At 38.1% G+C, this 23,429-nt stretch overlaps 1 protein-coding gene across 1 annotated transcript; it reads right to left on the bottom strand.

Moving 5' to 3' along the window:
- Positions 1-935: 935 nt before the first annotated feature.
- Positions 936-19,195, bottom strand: man1b1 (mannosidase alpha class 1B member 1). Its single transcript, XM_005807400.3, has 14 exons — positions 18,941-19,195; positions 18,310-18,416; positions 17,329-17,437; positions 17,062-17,180; positions 15,549-15,682; positions 14,675-14,784; positions 13,863-14,042; positions 13,533-13,681; positions 12,166-12,354; positions 10,217-10,407; positions 8,572-8,692; positions 6,710-6,904; positions 5,602-5,733; positions 936-4,924 (listed from the first exon to the last, which is right to left on the bottom strand). The coding sequence occupies exons 2-14, from the start codon at positions 18,412-18,414 to the stop codon at positions 4,706-4,708; spliced, it is 1,953 nt and encodes a 650-aa protein (XP_005807457.1). The 5' UTR covers positions 18,415-18,416; positions 18,941-19,195; the 3' UTR covers positions 936-4,705.
- Positions 19,196-23,429: the final 4,234 nt, after the last annotated feature.

Here is a 23,429-nt window from a genome sequence, read left to right on the forward strand (position 1 = left end):
GTAAAGGCATGGAAAATGCACTTGTCTTTCAAAATATAATCACTCAACAAGCTGCTTTAGTTTGACCTTAATAGCGCTGAGTCAGCTGAGCTGCATGGGAGATGCTACGAAGGCCAGGATATGACAGAAAACCAGAGGGGATAATGCAGAAAAATTGTAACATGACAAGGTGGAAAAAAACATTGTGCCAATAAGAATGTAGATTATGAGAGCAGTTGTGACTTAAAGCTACAGTATGCAACTTCCATCCATCCATCCATTTTCTGTATACCCTTGTCCCTAGTGGGGTCAGGAGTGGTGCTGGTGCCTGTCCAACGAACGTTTCAGGCAAGAGGCGGGGTACACCCTGGACAGGTCGTCAGTTCACCGCAGGGCAACACAGAAACAAGACAACCACACACACACACACACACACACCTAAGGAGAATTTAGAGAGACCAATTAACCTAACAGTCATTTTTTGGACTGTGGGAGGAAGCCAGAGAACCCATGCATGCACAGGGAGAACATGCAAACTCCATGCAGACCGAAAAAGAAAATTTTGGGCGATGAGTGATCGGCCAATACATGTGAAGTCAATCTTATCCACCGATCTTATTTACCTCGGCAAAGCTCTAAAACTGAACCTCTCTCTAAATTCTCCTTAGCTGTGAATAAGTGAGTGTGCATGGTTGTCCTGAAGGCATTAGGGATGCAATCACTTGCTTCCCTGAGTCGTTAGCAGGACTCTGGAGAAACTGACTACACTGAGGGGAGCAGCTATTTGGTTCCAGGGACACATCTGAATGTTGCAGGCCACCGGCCCTTGAGTTCTGGAGTTGTTGTCTCCTGCTCTAAAGCTTTGCTATGGATTTTATTTTGGGGTATCAGTGTAAAAGGTTGAACACAAATGAATACAAACCAGATTAATAAGTCAGTGATTGGGATGCAATAACTTTCTCAAAACTCAATATTTTATTCAAGAATAAAGAAGAAAATCCAGCATGTATGACAATACAAAAACAGCTTATGCTTGGAAATATTGAAAGGAAAGAAAATTTAAACAGTGAGCTTTCAAAAATAGTTATTTTTTTCCATGAACCTCCAAAACAAACAAGTAAAGAATCCAGACATTTATGAACTGTGCACAGGGGAAAGAAATTCATAGGACTAAGCGAACAGTCTCAGTAGTTTAACCACTTTAACGTCCTCATACCCAACTACATTTAGATGCTGCATTAAATTAAGTTTCTTACCAGAAATGTTCAACATCCTGAACATTTCTGCTTCTGTTCCATTTGAAACTCCTTAATTTCAGTTCCTGTTTTCAACCAACATTAAACAGCTGCGTTAACAGTCAAATCTATAGCCACTTCTCATTTTCTTCAAGTGCCTTGCCCAAGGGCACATCGACATTTGGTAGAGAAGAAACTGGAATTGAGCAAACAACAAAACCACAACCACCCCAGAGCCATTTGCTGGACCACACACTGGTCTCCACTGGTCAACTGGGGGCAGAAGGAAGTCTTGTCAAGAACTGGATCCAAAGTCAGCATGTACACAAAGTTTTTCCATCAGGAAGTTTGTCTGGGAAAGGTCAGACAGGATTCAGGAAGAAACATATATTTATTTCTCAGGAAACATGGAGATAATTTCCAGCTTTTTGTATTCCTCTACCAGCATAAGGTAGAAGGCAAATTAGGAAAAGTCCTGCTAATATTCTTCACTCCTACCAGACGTCACTGTGCTGCAGTGTCGGGGCTGTAAAAACTGACAACCATCCCTGCTTTATTGTGCTCTACTTATTAAGATTTCACATTTGCAAACATTTTTAATTTCTGATTTTCCTTCTAAATATGGAAAAAGTTCAAGACATTGGCACAGTGTGGCTGCTGGCATTTGTATTGTGAGATGACTGCCTCAGACCTGCCCAGACAGAAACCCAGGCGAAATATTTCCACAGCAGAGCCATCTCTGTGTGGATAGAGTGACTATATACTGTTTCATGCATTGAGATTCAGCTAGAATACAAAACCTTTATTTGATGAAATCTTCATCAAAAATGCTAAAAATAGACTTTTCTCAAATGGCACCTTTTTGAAGAATGGCTTTTCATAATTTAACTCTCAAACAATTGAAGAAAAAATTTAAAAGATTTCAGAACATTTTCAGCATATCTTTGGCTCAAGAGTTCTGCTGAAACACGACTGAGGGAAAGATCTGAGTTCTTGTAGGCAGGATTAACATCATGTAAACCTTAGAACTGATTGGAGGAAAATTGTCACTACTCTGATGGAAAAATAATCTAGATTTATGACGCATGGAAAAACAGATAAATGGACTGAAGGTTGTCTGAGGCAAGATTAAAGGCACATGTGAGAAGGACGAAGATATGGAGTCCAGAAGAGTTTGGTCTCAGTCACAACCAGGAGCATGTCAACTAGTGCTCTTCACTACACATGGTTATCTATCCCCAAACTAAAGGAACTCCACTTAGCTCGCTAAGAAAACTCAGTTATCAGAAGAAATTCAGGTTTTAAATATTCACAAGAAATCAATATATTATTTGAACTTCATAGATCACATTTTCTCTCATATTAAAAATGACATGTACTTTTACCCTGCAACATATACACAAAACCCCCAAATCCCAGTAACCATCTCCATGTTGGCCTTAGGCTTGTTGTTACCCACATTGGCTTCAATTCAAAAACACAAAATATTAACAGGTATTTTATTTAGTTTCTAGTGAAGTAAAATAAAACTAACTAAGACATAAATTTTCTGCAAGAAATAGGAGTTTGGAATCAATAATTCTTCAATATTGATTAAAACATGCTGGTATCACTGGCAGAGTTTTTCACTTCTAACTAGACATTTTCAAATGTTGTAAAGAAAAAATTTAAAAAAAATCTGCCAGCAAAGTTAGTACTTTTTATAAATATTCAAAAATTATGGACTTCAAACAAGCTCCTGAAAAGTTACTTTTAAGTTTTATCTTATTTCACTAGAAACCACATGACATATGTTGAAGATTTAATGTTCTTGCAGTTTTGTTACTCCAAGCATCAACCACAGATGCTGCATTCATGTCAGGAGGAGTGAAACCGAAAAAGTCAGTAGGTAAACCGTGTTTGTTGTGTCCACAGCGGGAAACTGGAGCCAGAACCACTTACTCTGGGTCCTGCAAAGAGTGCATCTTCACTTTTATTATCTCGGCCACTTCATGCTGTTTAAATGCATCTTAAAGGCGGTATCAGAGCAACCCATCCAAAGATAGGCAAGAAGTGCCAGGAGGAGCTGGCTACTCAGAACTGCAACACTCTATCCTTCTGATGCAGTACAGCTTTTTAAAACAGTTTATGAACAAAATCGGGCTTATTGTTTGCCACACCCACTAACCACTGAAGCCAACTGGTGGTGTTGATCTGAAGTAGTAAACTTGGCAAAAGCTTATGGAAGAGGTCAAACATTCCCCTGGAAGTTAAGACTGTCTAATCTAGCTGTTTAACAGAAGTAAAGATGTGATAAAAAAAAAACCCTGTAGGTAATCAACACATTTCTTAAGTGTTGGTCATTTTGCACATTTGTAGCTAAACTTTTCTGCACGACTTTCAAATCAAAGAAGCAGTGCTGCAGGACGCTCTGCTCTGGCCTCTCCAGAGTCACCATATATGGTCAGTTTCTCCACCTGTCCTGTGTAGGTGTGTTGTGAGGTCATGTGGTTCTGGGACCATAAGCAGGGTGGATCTCATAGCTAAAGTGGTTGATCAAGAGGTCGTAACCTCTGACATTTTAAGTCAATTGGAGTGTACAAGGGTCAGAACCATAATCAGTGGAAAGACTGAACTATAAAGATTACCATGATAACTACACTACATGGATGTGAAACAGTAGTGCGTGATGAAATGGTACACTGTGGGGAGAAAATGGAGGAACAAACTAGCGTAAGGTGACTGGACCCAAACTAACCGCCTTAATAAACACTAATTTGTTGCTTTGTAAAGGAGCATTTGATTTCTCATTTATGAGGCATTTGGACCTTCCTGTAATAATAGATGTCCTCAGTATTAATGTTGCATAATTTGCATTGATTTTCAGTCAAATAAAAGGTGGCAGCTCAAATACAGAGAGAAATTCTATATTTTCTATTAGATCTTCAACAATCAGGACACGTGTTAAAGAAGCTGCAGCTGAATGACATGAATGCAGCACAGCTGTGCGCCTGTCAGGAAGCTCTAGGGACGGCTAAAAACAGCTTCAGTCTCACCAAATGGCTCATGATGAGAACTGCTTCCTGTTCCTGGGAGAGAAACGGTTCAGCTTGCTTGGAATGTGGAGACGACGAGCCTGCAGTCGCTCACAGCTGCAAGGTAGATACTTTGTTTTTAATAACAGTAGAAAAAAAGTCTAGAAACCATTTCTGAAAATAAAAAAAATGTCAGGTAGTTCCAAAGTGGATGTTGTAGAACTTGGCCCAGCAGCTCCAGCTGTGATCAACCCACCCTCCACAGTTCCTCCTGATCAAGGTCAGGATCTGATCATCACCAGCACAAAACCAACCAGTCCAACAAATAAACAAAGGCTTAGCCATGAATGTGACTTAACTTTTCAATAGTAGCAAAGTCTGGATAGCTATAAAGGAGCCAGTTTTCTGATGTCATTCTGCTACTTACACAGACAGAGGTGGTTCTGGTGTCATACCAACCCTGAGAAGTGTTCTGGTTCACAGTGGCTGTGGCTCAGCCGGAGGCCATATGGGCAGTGGATGAGCCTCGGTGTTGAAGACGTACTTGTCAAGACTGATGAGGTCAGCGTCCTCGGAGAAGAGCAGGTAGAAATATTTCAGGGTCTCTCCCAGGAAGAAGCTCTCCATCTTGTCTCTGGGACTGGGATAATCTGGATCACACACGTTGTTGATGGATGTGTAGCCACCAGAGGAAACCTGAGGACCCACAGACAGACTTACAACGCTGCAGACCGAAGCTTTCAGCTACCGGATGGAAAGCTTCCGAGAAGATAATATGTGTAATGAGCACTGGTATGACTGCAATTAATAAATTGAAGCATATCATATTTTAATTAAAAATTATGCATCGACAAAAATATTTTCAATTTAAAAGCAATTTTTGCTGCTAAATCATTCAATAAATAGATATAAAATATTCAATGTTTTCAATCTGTTCTATATGTTCATCAACCATCAGACTGGTGCTAGTGTAGTAATCCAGCTTTCCAAAGTTTCAGGAACTTCTTTAGAAATGTGGACGTTGATGTCTGTGCTGCTGCTACATGTTCAGCATTGAGATGCTGTTTTAACGAGTTAAAGTCCCAGCTCTAATATGAAATTGTTGGACTGGAACAATAAAAATTATAGCAATCAGAAAGCAGAAACATGAAAGAATTTGCTAATATTCTACCAGCACTCCAGTCATCATTCTAACTAGACAATCAAGTCTTGCATTTTTCCTGATTTGTTTTGTCATTGAATGCATCAGCTGTTTTAAAAAGTTATTCCTTTGTTGCAGTGAGTGTGAACGTCTAACAGCACACAGTCAGATCTGACTTTAAGCCACCTGGATGATCACGATTCATGTTTGATGTTTATTTCTTCAGACTAACCTTGGTGTATTTGTTAAAGTTTTGTAGAATCTTCCAGCCCCAGTCCTGGTATTTGCGATCTTTAGTGAACCTGTACAAATAGAAGAGACTCTCCACAGTCTCTGGTCGAAGAAGATTGTGTCTGTCTGCAGGCTGTCAGACAGAAAGAAAGACAGGAAGAAAAAAAAAAAAGAAAACAGATGACTTGAGACAAATCTTGTATTTTTCTCACCTGAAACTTATGCGGAATTATTTGATTAGTATCCTGGTTTAATGACATTTACTCCTTACTTTTCCAAATGTCTCTCAGGTTTACTCACCGTTTGCCGTCAGATTGACAAAAAATATGATGAAATTTGAGCTCAGCTGAAATGGCTGATATAAAAATGTAATACTGTGTGTAGACATTGTAAGAAGAATCACTCAAACACTATTTTATTTCAGTAATTCATTGTATGAATTAAGTTCATAACTTAGATCATTATGTGATTAATAGTACACAATAAAGTCAAATGTTACCAAAATCCTCTGACCTGACATGTTTCATTCACTTTTCCTTTTTCTCAGGTATGAACTGGGAGCAGCTCTTAAATATTCACATTTTAAAACATTTCTAAAATTGTTAACCTAAAAACAATCTCACAAAATCTGTTCATATTTGTGTCATTTAATTTGAAATTTTTCCCCTTGTTTTGTAATAACTAAATAAATAAAATAAAATAAGTAAATTTAAAAAAACCTAAAATGTTACTCCATTATGAATGCTAAAATCGTTCAGAATTGTGATGGTTATGGCCTGAACAACCATAGTGAAGAGTCCTGGTACAACAGTAGACAGTCAATAAACTCTCTCCGAGGAAAACACAAAAGGCCTTTGCTAATGAATCTAGCTGTTGACAGTGGAAAGTTGAAAAGACAGAAGTATGTTCGAAAAAGCAGCAGAGATACTGTAACTGTTTTTGGGAGGTTTAAAGGTGTAGACTGAAGTCGGATCTTCCAGAGCCACCACACACATGTAGCTGATATACTTATTTCAGGACATATTTTGTCCTGAAATAAGTACATCAGCTCCTGTCCTGTTACTCAGTATATGAGAAGAGGAGGTGGAGTGTACTGATACACCACTGACCTTCACATCAATGTCTCTGATACTGCCCTGGTGCATGTTGAAGTGAACAATCTCAGGACTGAGGCCAGTCTCCATCTGGACGTACATCTGATAGCAGGTGTGCATCAGCTCCTTGGCCAGGTCCATGTGATCAGCAGGGAGGCCATTATGAGCACCGAGGGCCAAAGTGCCGGGGAGGAAACATACCAGATGATCCTACAACAGCAAATCACACACAGGGCCAGTCAGTGAGCAGTGCACAGCTAAAATGCAGCAAGAAACCTTCATGGTATTTTGACTTTAAAGGTATAAAAAAATAAAAATAAAAACCATGTGTAATAACTGACTGAAGAGACTGGTGCCTGGTCCTTTCAAACATTAGAAGATCTTTGAAGTCATTAAAATTAAACTAAGGCCACAGATGAACAGTATCTCCCACCTGAGGAAGTAGTCATTGAAACTTGAATCTGTTCACTGATCTAACATCTTCCCCTTGTGGATAGGTCAAGATTAATAAACCTTTACATTTATAACTCTATAACCCTTAAATCCTTTTGCAATCCGACTTCTATTAAATGGACACCAAAAAAGGAACTTAAAGGACCAGTATTATCTAAAAATTAATGTTTCTGAGCTTTACATAATAATATGTTTACATCATAATGTTATTCTCTCATCAAAAACATAGCTGGAGTGTTGCTTTGATTCTTTCATGCAAGGTTAAGAAATCCTTTAATCTCCCATGGCAACCATTCAGCTGTGCAAAATGCCTAGTTTTACCTAGCACCACCTCAGAGCTTCCACCCACAGAACAGCCTTCCCCCACCGCTGCCCCACTCAGCACTCCAGCAGCAATTAGCAAACACCTGGTAAGCTCATCCTACGAGCCACTTCTCAGTGTAAAAACGTTGTTAAAGGGTTAATTGAGGAAAGTTGTGAAAACTTCCTGAAGGCAGAGTTTCAGAAAGACCAGGAGTTTTAAAAAGACAAAAGCCCAATTTCAAGGCGTTAAATTACAAAGTAACATTTCTTTCAAGTCATATTTGAAATATGTAGCAATTTTATAACAACTGAGTGCAACACAGTTACTTCATAATGCTATAAAATGTCGATATTGTGTACATGAAAAATATTTAATACTGCCATTTAAAAAAAAAAAAAAATCTGCCCATTTTATTTAGCATGCAGTGGGTGTGTTGCTTCCTTCCCATGCTGAATCTAAATCCTGAAATGTGCCAGAGGGTCTCCAAATATGAAAGTTCCTCCAGAAGCGTTCTCCTTTTCCTCAGATATGAAGGATGTGTCTGATGTATTCTTTGGCAGCCTACGCTATCCCAAGATTCATTGCAGGCCGAATGGGAGATTATTGTTTTACAACAGAGGACGAAGTGAGAGACGGAGGACTACACCTTTACATAAAAGTACATTAAGTTCTGTCTGTACAAAACATAAAAGCCTGTAGAGGTTGTTTTGTTAGGCTTTTGTTATTTGTATGTTTTTATATAATTTTGTAAAAAAAAAAAAGAAAATCGATTTAATCATTCAATTCATTTAACATAAATGATCAAATAAGTAATTTAAAAAAACTCAGCAAGATTACAAGGTCCATTTTTACCAGCTCGTGTTTAGCACTGTCAATGTTGCTAGGCAACAGGACATACAGCGAAGTAAAGGCGGTAATTAATCTAATTCAATTCAATTCAGTTCAAAAATACTTTATTAATCCCAAAGGGATGCTCACTTCTGGTGTTCACAGTACATGAAGGACCTGGCCTGCATCAACCAGGCAGGATGTAGCCAAACCCAGTATGTTGTCCTCAACAGCAGCATACTGCAGTGCCAGATTCTCCTTAATAATGAAAGCAACTTTATTTGTTACTAACCATTTTAGGACTGAACTGTCCATGGGAGAGTTCTCCAACAAAAACAAGACCGTTTGGTGAAGATTTCTGCAGCAAGTTCTTCTTTACACCCTCAATGGCCTGCAGATAGTCTTCCAAAAACCTAAACATCAAAAGGATCAAACAAGTATTCAGAAACAGCAGTGTTCTGTATAATTAGCGTGGCATTGTGTGCATGAAGTTAATAGTAGGTGTGCACCAATTACAGGCTGATCGGTGATCTTTAAAGAATCTGACCAGCCAATTCTGATTTTTTTGTGTGAAATGTTGCTAAATATAGCAAGAAAGTCACTGTGTTGGCAACAGTGGGGTGACTTTTGTTAACTGCAACATGCAGACATGACCTGGTGGGCCTCTCTATGAGTCATATTTTTCTCACTGGAGAGATGAATTGTAGACCGTTGCTGAGGTAGATAAGATCGAGGGATAAGATCGGCATTCACATGTAAGCATTGGCCAATCAGAGGCCTCCAAAAATTAAGAGAATCAGCGCTGATAAATCAGCTAGCCTGTAAATCGGTGCATCCCTAGTTTCTAGGTCAGATTTTAACAGTTAGCCAAACGAAATCCAGCTTAGTTAAAAATGTGACGCACAGACAAGCAACCTCATAACAAATAAGCACATACAGTCATGTTCAATACATAAGGTTATTCATGACAAGTTAATGTATTTCAGTAACTCAATTCACCAAGAATTTTTTCAAACCTTTTCTTCTGTTGATTTTCTCCTTAAGATAACATTTAAGTTTCAGATATTACACCACTCACTGTTTTTTGCAATTCCTTTATCATGCAAATTTATGCAAAACCAACAGATCAACGCATTTTTAAGTGCTAATGCATAATAGTGAGTTTATTGCCAAGTTCCTGCAAAATAGGTCAAAAAGATTGGGTTCAAGTGACTGCCAATTTAGGAGCTTTAAGAGGCAGTATTTCTTACTTCTACTACACTGCTGCTTCAGCCTTAGTTCATGTCACAGTCTGATCAATGTGGCAAGTAACAAAATTGAGGTATTTAAGTTGTTTAAAAATTAAAAATGTTTGTGTTGGCCGTGGCGTAGGGGATAGCGCGACCCATGTTTGGAGGCCTTGAGTTCTCGACGTGGCTGTCGCGGGTTCGACTCCCGGACCTGACGATATTTGCCGCATGTCTTCCCCCCTCTCCTGTCAGCCTACTGTCATATAAGGGACACTAGAGCCCACAAAAGACCCCCTGGAGGGGTTTAAAAAAAATAAATACAAATGTTTGTGTTCAATCCAACTGATTTTTTCTTGTCTTTATTCTTCTACATGAAAAAAAGACAACCCCGTCTATGAGGACTTTTTCCTCATAGACGGGATTCAATGAAGAAAAAGTATTGTAAAATTCCTTGAAAATATTTCTAAAGTAACACCACAAAACCAGTGATTTTCATTGCAAATCATTAAATTTGGAATCAAAATAAATTGTATTGGTTTGATTAAATCAGGCCAATAAAAAACATTCTTAGTAGAAATGTAGTCTTCACAAAAAGTATGTTTGGTACTTTTCATGTTCAATTTTTATCTGACAAATGAGCCTCATTAGAACACATTTATTGAATATTACTGTATATAAATGCATGTGTTGATGTTAAAATGAACTCACTGGTTCTCCTTCTTGCCACCTTGGATCCACTGCTTCAGCAGGTATTCATAGTAGCTGTCTGCTCTGGCTCCCAGTGTGTAGATGCCTTGATGGGTGAACTGCCCACTGTTAGTGTTGATGAACATGGGAACAAGACCGTCCAGCTTGCCTTCTAGCTTGTGGACCTGATTCATGACTTCAGCTACTGCAGCCTGTACAGACATCAAGAGAGTTCAACTGATGACACTGCTGTGATAGTCACTGAGGTAAAGAGAGAAATGCTGGTATAATGGCCCAGAAAATCCCCCGGTTTGATTCCAACTGAAAACCTCTGGAGAAAATTGGAGATCAGAGCAGGCAGAAGAATCTCCCAGAACATTAAGGCTCTGAATACTAATTTCAGTTTTTTTTTAACCAACATCTCATAACTCATGGCACATTTATTGTGTTCTGATTTGATATATTCCCATCTGTGGATGATCTGGGTATCATCTGGTGTTAGTTTCATGTCATTAGCTTTGTTATAACTATACCTACTGAAAAAAGTTCAGACATTTCGTACATGTTCCCTGCTAGCCACAACAACATCTATTAAAGCTGCAGCATGGAACTTTTGCAAAAAAATGTTTTGTCCATATCTGTTAAAACTATCACCAAGCTGTGACAGTATTACTGGATTTTTTCCCACAGATTATCTGTCTTGTGTTATGCTGTCACAACATAGTGACAGTTTTCACAAAGGTGTAAAGCAATATTATTCATAAAAAATACATAAAGTAGCTTTATGGCTAAAATTCTGTGCCACATTATATCACAATTATTTATGCAACTAGAGTAACAACAAACCTTAAACATAGTTTGTGTAAGTAAATGTAAAGACCTTTAATAGTTTGATTTAAAGTGCTGTTTGAGTGCTGCTGCTTAACAATAAATATCTGAACACCATAATGATGTTTTAGAGTTTCTCATCTTGTAAGGTCAGCTTTTCAAACAAATATTACATTGGGAGGACCCACTGTTCCTTGTGAGTTATGCTGCTAACACTTATCTATCGTCAACAACTCAGGCAGAAGTGAGAGCTCCGTGCAACACAAGTAATAACCCGGCCGGAACACGGTGCGCTAAATAATAAAATATAATTTAACGAAGCTTCGAGGCAGATACATTTTCCTCAAAGAATTTTAATAATTGAGGTACTCGAATCACTCGGTTAATCGTTTCCGCCCTAGCTACATGCACATCATAACCGCATCACAAATAACAGGAAGAAGCTTCAGCGTCGTTAAATAGACGTGCTTTATCCATTTAACTTCCAAAGACTTGTTCATTGTGTTTTTCTTTTTACATACTGCTTCAGTGTCAATTTAGAAGAAACACTATTTGTCTTTTCATTGTTTTAAATGTTTATTTGAAAAACTTGAAGTGCAGGTTCATCTCTAACGCCTTTAAGATAAGGTTGTTTCTTTTTTTCTTTTACAGCCACTGGGCATCTTTGTGCCTGTAGTTAAATAAAAAGGTGTTCTGCAAAGATTTGTTTTTATGTAATCATTTTCTAATGTTAGTGATACATTATTGATCATTCTGTTTAAATCTAATAAGCTGATGGTATATTTCAGGAAATGGAACAAAGGTCCCCACTAGGTAAGTTTGTATGTGTAATTTATGCAAATAATATGTAAATCTGATCCCCCTGTGACATGTTTTTTAGAACTTTAATGAGTCCCCATGAAGCAATTTCTAGACAGGTTGATGACCCTACTTTAGAAATTTAGTTATTTGAAGTTGTGTATAGGATAATACAACTATAAATATTGTACAATATTTTATATGAGTTTATAGAACCACTAGAAAGTGTGGTCCCCACAAATGATGATTAAAAAGTTAGTTCCCACTCCCCATGGAAACCAGCGTGTGTGGGTGTGTGCGTGTGTGTGTGGGTTGAAAGTAGGCAGATCAGCGTGATGGGCTACCTGGTACTGAGGTTCCTGGGTAAGCTGGCTGAGCTCCCTGAACTCCAGCTGAATGCTTGTAACTTCAGCCACAGTGCTGTCAGAGGTCCAGCGAGGTGGGTGGGCGGTGCCTTTCCCAATGTTTACATCAGAGTAGGGAATCTTAGACTGTGTGTTGAAGGCTGGCATCAGCCTGGAGCCAATGTCTTTCTGTGGAAGTACAGTGGCTTTTATATGCAGCCACTGTATATAGAAGTGGCTGTATATAAGCCACTTTTATATACAGCCACTGTATATAAACAGCTAACATCACACCAAGCCAACATTACTGATGACTGGTAAAATTTTGTTCTTTGTTATTCTGCATTAACTGTGGCAGAAAAGATCAATGTGATGTAACTAGTGCAAAGTTAATAGGCACATTATGCTTGAGGATCATTATGACTGCTTTTCACAGTGAAGTAGGTGATGCCACCCTACATGCCAAGTACATTTGATTTTCTACAGGACTTTCAGGTGTTAATTTTGATTAATTGGACACATACAGTTTAACATGTTAATTGCATTTTTTTTAAATATACCAAAAATATTAAGTGAATGCATGTGTCAGCACTTTATGCCCACAGCTTACGAACTAATATTTCAGTTGTTGAGCTGAGATATCTATTTATTCAATAAATAAATAGATATTTATTTAGCAGAATAAAGGGTTTTTGAATTCCAAAATTTTAATCTACAGTTAGATAAAAATGCAATTTATTTTGATTAATTAATTACAGACATTGCGATTAACTTCATAAAGCAATTTTAAATTGAGTCCCACCGCTACTTTAATAATGATTCTGAATTTTTTTTTCCGAAAAGGAATTCACTAAAATGTTCTCTAAATTATTGTGGCAGAATGCATAAGTTAGCAGGTACTGTTTGATAGGACCAGATGGACAATTTAATGGAACCAGTGAATAAAGCAGCTCGTCTGATAAAGAGTAAGCATTTTTTAAGAGCCGTTTGTGCAGTAGCAACTTTAGACTCAATATAATGACAGATTAATAACCATAAAGACTGTTACATACTTTTCAATGCAAGTTTTTAACATTGCAATACATACCACAAAATATTGTGATAAAGTTTCCAAAAAGCCTATCCAGAGTATTGGTAAATTTATTGTGGATAAATGTATTTTGCAATCAAGAAGTGTTTCCACTCTTTTGGCTATGTAGGCATCAACCAGCTTTATTTTGAAAAACAGTCAGATAATCCACTAATTTCAGGTAGATGACATGCTCAGTGAGTAAAAAACATGTGTAAATTTTGATCTAAAAGTGAAAGTGAAAAATGGACAGATTACTGCATCTGCATCAGTGCGGATTCCAGATCCGGGGACTCACAGCTTTATCCAGGAAGAGGCTGTCTCCGGTCAGGTGGTAGGTGCTCAGCAGGCCTCCCAGGATGCGGATGGTAGTTTCAAACAGATTAACATCAACATTTTTGTTGAAGGTGAGCTCTGAGGCAACCCATTCCCTGGCTTCTTCAAACTCTGAAAGTTTATGAAAGTAGTTTGAAAGGTTTCCATGGAAAACATTCCTCCTTACATGTAACTACAAAGTTTCTGATCTGCAGTTTCTTACGGTTTAAAAAGCAGTTTTCAAAGACCAGAAGCTAAAAACCAATAGAGTGATTTCTGGTGCAGAGCAAAGGTGATCTAGATGTCAGTATACCCTGCTTGAGCTCCAGGATCCACATGGTGTCCAGGGCATCGATCAGCGTGAGGCCGAGCCCGAACCACTCGCTGTAGGACCTGGAGACGGGCCGAAGCTCGTCGTGGCCCCAGGCATATTCTTTGTAACCCTTCCAGGCATGTCTGAAAGCTTCCCGCACTGCCTCCATCCGCTCTGTCTCTGAAACACACAACCCACAGCTCACTGGTGCATAAATATCACAAAGCAGAAACATGCTTTCATTACTTTGCAAGGTATTTTTTTTTAAATGTCTAGGAAAAGGCATAAATAGAAAAAAAAATAAAATATGCATGTATATTAGGGCAGCACGATATTAGAAAATCTTGCACTGGTGATAACATTGGTACATATTGTAAAGATGATGTCAGGTGCGATATATGCCTGTTTTCTTCTTCCTTCCTTCTCGTCTGTGCTTCCATCCCTCTGTAATGTGGTGGAATGTTTTATTATGTGGTAATATATTACTTACACTTCATTGATCTGATGGTCATGTTATGTCTGTATTCTAAATGTTTATGAACCAAATGAACCACTGGTTGAACAACCAAGCTTAGATGTTGTTTTCTGCAACTGCATGGCAGTCAGACTGTCTCTCCTGTGTTTTGGATTCTTATTCTTGGTATAATGGGATCATTTTCTTGGAATTTTTCACCAAACAATTATTGATATTATTAAAATATCAATATTGTGCTCACTAATATTGAGGACATTACATTTGCATTAAGATCTATCTTGTTAAAAATGCTTAATAACTTATATTCTACATTTCAGGGGATAAAACCAAAAACTACCTAAAACTTTTGACTGGTTGACATTCCGGTTGCCAGGAGAGTCCTCCTTGTTTTCTCCATATTTGGCACCTTCTGTGACCTGGACAGTGTCGATCACCGCCCCACGCCAGCTAAAGGTACCAGAAATTTTGAAAAAACAAAATATGCATTTCTACTTCCAAATTAACAGACAATGTCAGTTGTATTTCAACATGGTAAACACAATATAATGTTGTCTGAATGACATCAAAGGACAATGCAGTTTAGGGTTGCCACCTGTCAGAAATAAAAAAAAGGGATGCCCACCATGGTGAGGTCAACATGGTGAGGTCAACACGGTGGGGTGCCCGCAGAAGTGGTACATTTTATTTGTAAAAACATAAACAAACAATAGTGCAATCATTACAGAGGTGCGTTAAAGTAAAAATTGTACTCCAATCAGAGTACGGTAGTATAATTTCAACATGTTGAGTAGATGTAGATTAAGCTTTAAATAATGTGTAAAACAAATTGTAAAAAGTATTTGCTAAAAAGTCTACTCAAGTACTGAGTAACTGATTGTAACACATGATTTAATGTTTTAAATTCATGTCAAACAGCCAATAGTAAGCAACATTTTTTCTACCTATTTAGGTCCTGCCGTGACAATTTAGCTGACCTTAATATTTCCTGTGTTTTATTTTGGTCATTGTATGATAGGTGTGTCAATCAGACATTTATAGAAATATGCAACAAATTGCATTCCATAACGGTTCAATACGGGACGCAACATTTAACAGCAAATAATATGGGACGATTAAGTATCAAACGGGACAGGTGGCAACCCTAACGCGCTACGAACCTGAAACCTGTGGAATGACAGAGCAGCTGTTGTAACCACACTGGTAACTCTTACCTGATGACTCTCTCCTCGTCTCCCTCCTTCTTGATGTCAGCTGCCTTGACTTCAGACAGGATATTAGATGTGTTTCCTTTCTTCTGAAGACGGTTCGGAAGGACAGGAGGTCCTCTCTTATTGGATAATTTCCTCTGCCAAATGACAGCACAAGCAACAACAATCAGCAAATTATATCTAAACCTAGTTATCGCTTACAGAAATGCATGCTCATGAAACCTAAACTTTAAATATGTGCTGTTATAGACCACAACTTTGACAAACACATTAGTCTGTAACTATGCTTTGCCATTTACATTTATTTCTTAACACTTGTAGGGTATTAAGTGTATTTTTCAATACATCGAGTTCCAGACCTGGACATCAAAACATAACCAGTAATCCAACTGTGGTTGCCATGATCAACCAAATGACCCCTGAACACATGATGTCAAATATTATTCATTTATGTACAGGCATTTTTGGGCATTCTTTAAATTATTTACAAAACATGGAATCTCACAAAATTCCCCGATATCATCGAGTAGGAAAAGACATGGAGCGGTTTGTGAAGAACTTTGGCTGTTGCTTCCTGGTACCTGACCAGGTGGGGTCAGCTCAGCTTTCATCGATACACAGACAGAAAACAAGGTCAGCAGTGGCAAAAACGCTCACTGAACCACTGAAGTTATCCATGAAAGTAAAAAACAAAAAACAAAGCTAATAGAAAAGTTTAAGACAGAAAAACACCTCAGCAGTTTCAACCATTTCTGGTAAAGCTGGGGAATCATTGACTGGGGGGCTAAAAAGACTAGTTGCCATGTATTGAAGATGCCTGTCAAAGATTAAGGAAATAAAAATGAAGATGGTTCCTATTTATTATGCACAAGGTTTAATCGTTTACAGATGTACTTTTTCAGACATATTTTGATGCCAAGTTAAACTCTGAAAGTCTTTATTTTGCTCCCAATTGTTTTTTTCATTCTATGAAAACATGACAAGAATATACTTTTAAAAGCCCTCAGTGATCTGCTGAACTCTCAGCACCTTCTTATATTTAGTGAAAGTTGAACAACAGTATTGCTGAATTAGTTTTTCCAAACTTCAAAATTCCACATGTTTTGGATTAATAAATATGGTTAGACTGGAAAAAGCAGAATTTGGGAAAAAATAAAACGGAATTCAGAAAATAATGAGACAGATTTTATAGGGCTGTAGAATCATATTCAAATCAAGTATGAACATTCCTCAATGTTTCCGCTGATGATTTTGTAAAAAAAAACAAACAAAACAAAAAACAACAAAAAAAGTGACCTTACTAATGAATCAATATTTTCTGAAATATTTTCACAAAGGGTGCTAAAAGATTTTGGAGTTTAGAAATATCATGGTCTCATTGGTTTTCTTTTAACTATTTAAAGGATGTTTTTATTTTGCTTAAGTGCTCTAATGAAATTCGGCTATTCTCTTTGGAGTCAAGTCTTTAGGTATGCTGTGATAGATGCCAGTGGTGATTCTAAGCCAGATCTGTAACCTGAGAGGGCTGTTCAGGCAGCAGGTCTTGGCCCTGTCTGACAGGCTCCGGCAGCACATGAGGTTTGAAGGGTTTCAGAAGGATGTTGCTCTCCGTCTCCTGCTCTCTCACTGTAAAACCTTGAAACAAGCAAAATAACAATCAGTATTTACTATACAGATTACAAAAAAAGACCAATTTATTGTCCAGTAAACATTCAACAATGACAGCTCATCAACAGCACCAACAACGGGCTCAAAAGCAAAGGGTTATCCTGCAAAAGCTTACCTCGGAGCTGCTTCGTAACAGAAGAATAGGAAGCCAGGCCACAGATGAAAAGCAGTACAAGCATGAAGAGGAAAAGACTCCGCTGTAGCCTGGACAGCTGCTTCCATTTCTGAAGACACACAGAAAGGGAATCTCACTGAGACTGAGGATGGTTAGTGACTCAACATGTGCTGTCTCCTAATAGAATCTGGAATGATGAACAGTTTCACACTGTGAAAATAACCAAATATTTCCATCTACTACTTTACAATGACTAAAGTGTCACTATTATGACAATAAAGATTTGATCTCTTATGATAAAACCACTCAAGATTTAAAAAGATGAACTGTGCTTTCATTCTGTGGACACAAAAGTTTTTAATAATAAATATTCTCTCAGGTAGCTATAAAACCCAAAGCATTTCAGAGTGTCGCTGTTTTCGTCTGTAGAAAATGAAACACCGGTGTAAACTTGCGACGTAATCAGAGTAAGTCAAACTGTAAACAACTAAGTATGAGAAACAGAGGAAGTTGTGAGCAACTTCAGCGAAGACTTGTGCAATTTATCGTGCAACAACTAGTACTACTGAAGAACTGCAACTCCACTTTTTCAGGTGATGATGATGATGATGATGATGACTAATGTTTCTGGGGAGGAAAGATCCTAGGGTGAAGGGCTGCAGCTGGGAATCTGAACCAAATCACTGATTGGCAATAAGCAGATTTTTGCATATAATAATTATTCAGCTTTAATTCAAAAGTAGTTCTGCATGCGTTCCAACATATTAATGTTCAGTGGCCGGCTTCCCTTTGCGTCCTATTTCCAAGTCTAGAGTCTGAGGCCTCTTTAGACCTATGGTAAGTTAAAGAAGATCCTTCCTGGCCACAGCATCACCATCCAAGACTCTGAAGATACTTGGATCATATGAGTTAGAACAATATTTGATTTGACCGGACACAGAACAGAACGGATGGCTTTCCCATCAGAAGGAAGCGACCGACCCTCCAGTACGACTGTCTCCTCCACTGCTTGCCATTATTGTAGCTCCCCGTCTGTTGCCCAGTGAAGTGGATAGACACGTAGTCCGGCCGGCTGGGCGCGTGCATATCTGGAAGCAAGCATTGACACAAGAGGCGTGGCGGTAATATTCATCCAGACTGGGAAACAAAATTCATATCATGAATCAGGCATGGGACGCATGAGCGACAACGTCAAATGTCATTAACAAAAAACACAAATATTTGAGTCTAGTAGTTTTCATGACTCTAATATATGACGCTTCGTACTCTTAGCTTAAATGTATAGGTAGTTAGCATAGCACAGCTAGCTCAGCATAACAGCTATGCATCAGCAGTCTAGTTTGTCGGGGATAACTGTGTGAAAGGAACACTGTTAGACACTGGGTGGCCACTAGACACTGGACAGGGCCACCCCTTCAAGTTTCTCAATTAAAGCTTTTTCGACTTTACTTGTCAACTGTGGACTGAGCATAACCCGAGGCCTACACACACCAAAGGTAAACAAAGGAGCTCTTTGTAAGTACAGCACAGTCACCATTCCTACACCATTACTCCGTTTAAGAGTTTAGAGGTTAACAACACAGAAACGGGTGTAAAACTATTGTTCACTTACTTTTTAAACCGTACAGCCCTCACAAATCCACCACAGAGTCACATCAGTCGGTGTTTCAGTGGCAAACAGCCCGTTGTTGACAAAGTAAGTTAGGAGGTCTTTTCATATCCAACGCTGTTTAGAAAATACACAAGCTAAACAGCTGTGCAAAAACAAGTCTCATTTCATGCAACAGGAAATTCAGATGCTGACTGCATGCCACCCACTGCCAGCTGTAAATGAGATGCAGCTCACGTAGACTGTTACCATGCTGCGTTCAAAGACCCGTCAGTAAAACGGAACATACAATGACTATGACAAGTTGCTTACCTTACTGAACTGAAATAATGTGACACATTCCCTTAAGCAGGGGTGCCCAAAGTTGGTCCTCGAGGGCCGGCATCCTGTATGTTTTAGTTCTCTTCCTGGTTTAACGCACCTGGATCAAATGATGGCTCATTAGAAGACCTAAGAAGAACATTGACTTGCTGAAAAGGTTGCTGGTACTTTAGGGAGAGAACTAAAAAGTGCAGGATGCGGCCCTTGAGGACCGACTTTGGGCACCCCTGCCTTAAAGTTAGCATCGCAGTGTTAATAACAGCATAAAAAAACTGTTCTTTTTGCAGGCTGTATGGCAAATCCGGTGTATTAAAGTATTTACCCCTCCTCCCCCTGAGTCAATACGTTGTGGAACTATTTTTCGCTGCAATTCCAGCAGATAGTCTTTAGGGTTTGTCTCTACCAGCTTTGCACATCTAGTGACTGAAATGTTTGTCCATTCTTCTTTGTAAAGCAGTTCAAGCTCAGTCAGATTAGATGCAGAGTGTTTGTGAACAGCAGTTTTCAAATGTTGCCACAGATTCTCGATTGGGTTTTGGTTTGGATTTTGACTGGGCCATTATATCGTTTTTATTAAACCATTCTGTTGTAGCCTTGGCTTTATGTTTAGGGTTGCTGTCCTGCTGGAACCTCTGCCCCAGTCTCAAGTCTTTTGCAGGTTTTCTCCAACTTTGCCCTTTATTCCACCCATCTTCCCATGACTTCTGTCAAACTGCAAACTGGACTTCATATGATTTTCTTTTGACAATGGCTTTCTTCTTGCCACTCTTCCATAAAGACCACATTTGTGCCATGCATGACTAATAGTTGTCCTGTGGACAAACTCCCCCTCCTGACATTACATTACACACTGCTGGACTCTACTTAGTCATTAGCAGACACCAAGTAACTTCTGAAGGCAATTGGTTGCACTCAGAGAAAAGAGGGCTGAATACTTTAGCACATTACACTTTTCAGATTTTTATTTGTAAACATTGTTTTGAATCATACTTCACAATTGTATACCACTTTCACATTAAATTCCAATGAAATATATTTATGTTTGTGCTTGTAATGTGACAAACCATGGAAAAGTTCAACGGCTATAAATACTTTTATCTCCCAACTCTGCTTGTGAAGATGTGTCCAACAGAAAACTCAGTGCAGCTACAACTGGAAAAAATGGCTAAAAGGTATCAAATTGGGACCAAGTGTATTTTGTATATGCCTGTATTTGCTTGTGTGAACATTTATCACTTCAACGTGACTGACACTTCATATAGGTATCCAGTGGTTTAAATGTAATTGAAAGTTTATTTCAAGAAGATTTGCCTTAATACAAATTGTAGAAACAACTTAAGAATTTAAGTTTAGTCAGTAGACATGAAATTTGGAAAAACAAATTTTACACTAAATTCCCACACCCAACAGGAGGTTTGCAGTAAAGGGATGAAGTGCCAAAAATGTTAAAAAGGGGGTAATTTATTGTTATCACTCAGTTAATTGTTTTTTCAGTGTGAGAGCAGGATTTTGTGTTTTCGCACTCAATAGATGTTTAAGTGCCAGAAGGATAATAGCAGGACTTTAATAACATTGGGAAAAGCAGCATTCAATTATAACATCAGGTATTATTTTGATGCAGCTACAAAGCAAAGTTTGACGCCACAAAGGTTTTGAAATGTGACAGCAAAGGTTTAAAGGCACAAAATCAGAGCATGAAAACAATGAATTCTGCTCCGTAACTGAAAATGTCTGTTTAAATAGACATTAGATTACACCCAAATAATTAGTGACTAAAGTATTAATAAGCATTGTTAAACCCCATCATACAAAATCTAAAAATGATAGAAACAAGCACAGTGTTTCTAAAAACACCAGATTTCCTCCATGCACATACAGTACACTGTTAGAACATGCAAACATTTGGTGTTTTTTTATTTTATTTATTTTTGTAAAAACCAAATGAACACCCCAAAGATATGCACAACCCAGAAGTTTGTATCTAATGGGTATAAGCCAGGTGATCATCTTAGACAGAGGTACATATCCTTTGATGCAATACAGACCTCAGAAAGTTCAGCAAATAACTGTTTCAGCAGAACAATATGAAAATAGCTGAGACATAAAACATGTTGGTTTTAAAAAACATTGTTATATTTTCCAAAGAGAATAACACATCTCCTCCCATAAGGGATTTTCATTTGACATTAACGTGGGTAAATATTGTGCATGCAAATACATGTATAAAGTTGCTATAGTCCCAAATAATTGGTTTCTTGTTTACACTTTGTTCCTCAATACGTTTCAAGTCTTCTTGTTTGCATGTTTTTTGTTTTTTAAATCATTTGGTCACAATCATGCTGAAGCCTGAATCAGTAGCTACAGAATGGACTGGGTGGAGAACTGGGGAGGTTTTGTTGCATAGCCCTACTTTTCTTGGCCTTTTTCCTCCCTTCTTTTCCTTGTAGACCACCAAAGACACAGGCTTTCAGAGAACCCACAATCCATTCAGTCTGTTGTTGCAGATTCCTTCCATCTTGCACAGCCATAATGGGAAGCAAATAAACCTGCCAATAATTTGCAAGATCCTTTGTCAGTCGAGATGCACAAAACAATTATTCTTTGAGTGCAGAGCAGCCTTCATATGATGTCCTGGTCAGTGCAAAGTACAGCTCTTAGCTTCAGTTCACAGGCCTCACATGAACACTTGAAGACAACACTTGAAACACGGATCCACCAGTGGGCTCTCTGTGACATCATCGGTGGCGTTCTACATGTCCTTTCACATTTATTATGACCCTTCATGGATCACAACTTATCTGCTACTTCTACAGTGGGTTGCATCATTTCACAATGGATTTTCCACATTAGCACAGCATATCTTTCTGACAAGTTCCATCAAAGCTGTTGCTGCTTTAATTTTGTTCACATATTAGCTGTGTCCAAATTCTATAATCCATATTGATAAGTTGGAGCAGCTTTGCTAAAAAGGAAAGGTAGCTAAGCAGCCTGGTCCACATTTAAAGAAAATATATTATATGGACTTAAATAACTTCTATTCGTTATTTGATCTTTGAAGTTGGTAAAAGTGATGAAATGTTTTACTTAGTTCTTCTTTTGTGGGCCACTTTTATACAATCCAACATGAAAATAACATGCTGATAGTATAGGCAATAAACTTGTTTTACTAGTTATAATGGTGAAAGTCAAACTCAAATAAAAGCTCAATTATATTCATTTTAATCTAAATTATTCAGAAAAAGGCAAGTGATTCCATTGCATTCATCCTCTTCATCTTTATTATTTTTTTTCTTTTTTTCTTTCTCTGTAGCTAAATTATTCAACTATTAAGACTCAACTGTAACTGGCATCACACATAAGCATGCATCATATTGAGTGGTAATTTGAACACAGCTAATAGTGCCATTGTATTCTACTGTAATAAATCGGCAATGAAAGCAGTGGCTGCAAGTGTCTTGGCATGATATTATCACATTCATTGTTTTTTTGCTAGTTGCCTCCAAAGGCAACAGAGTAAATGAGTGAAGTTCCACATACAAAAAAGATATGCAAGAATCTGTGCTTAGCAGTTTACACACTTCACACACACTAACAGAGCAAGCCACGTTCATTCTTTATGCTCGGAGCCCTCGCTCAGACATGCTTTCTGCTGTCCAGTCAGACATCAGCTGACCCCCACATGGGTTTATATTGTGAACAAGACAGGAGCTTCCTGGGGGCATACTCTGACATCTTTATCAAAAATACAGGTGTTTGACCAGAGCTACACTCTAAACATGCACACTATTTTACTCACATCAGAGTCCATGGTTTTATGAGGAATTAAATGCTCACAATATTGTTAATGTAAATTTAAAAAAAAGAGGAAAACACATTTTTAAGGTCATTTGTCAATTCATGATTTTCAAGCTTACTGTAGGTATAAATGTTGCTTGCAGATAAGGCTTTCTGTGCAACATGTTTTCCTGCAGAGCTCCATACAAAATAAATCAACTGTCTATTCTGGTGTGGATGCATTACAAAAAAGTTGATGTTGCATTATTTTCTACGTTATATAAATCTAAAAGGATAGGCACTTTGTCTTAAAACATTCCAAACGAAAGAAAATCTGTAAGAAATAGACCTGAAACAATGGCAAACTGTAAACAGTTCACTTAAAACACACCAGTGT

The sequence above is a fragment of the Xiphophorus maculatus genome, chromosome 11 (assembly GCF_002775205.1).
Source record: "Xiphophorus maculatus strain JP 163 A chromosome 11, X_maculatus-5.0-male, whole genome shotgun sequence".
NCBI lineage: Eukaryota > Metazoa > Chordata > Actinopteri > Cyprinodontiformes > Poeciliidae > Xiphophorus > Xiphophorus maculatus.

Coding starts and splice junctions, on each gene's coding strand:
- man1b1 (XM_005807400.3), bottom strand. CDS start 18,414: ATGCACGCGCCCAGCCGGCCGGACTACGTGTCTATCCACTTCACTGGG. Junction 17,181..17,328: donor TGTTACGAAGCAGCTCCGAG/GTAAGCTTTTGC, acceptor GCTTGTTTCAAG/GTTTTACAGTGAGAGAGCAG. Junction 10,408..12,165: donor CCCAGGAACCTCAGTACCAG/GTAGCCCATCAC, acceptor ATGTCTGTACAG/GCTGCAGTAGCTGAAGTCAT.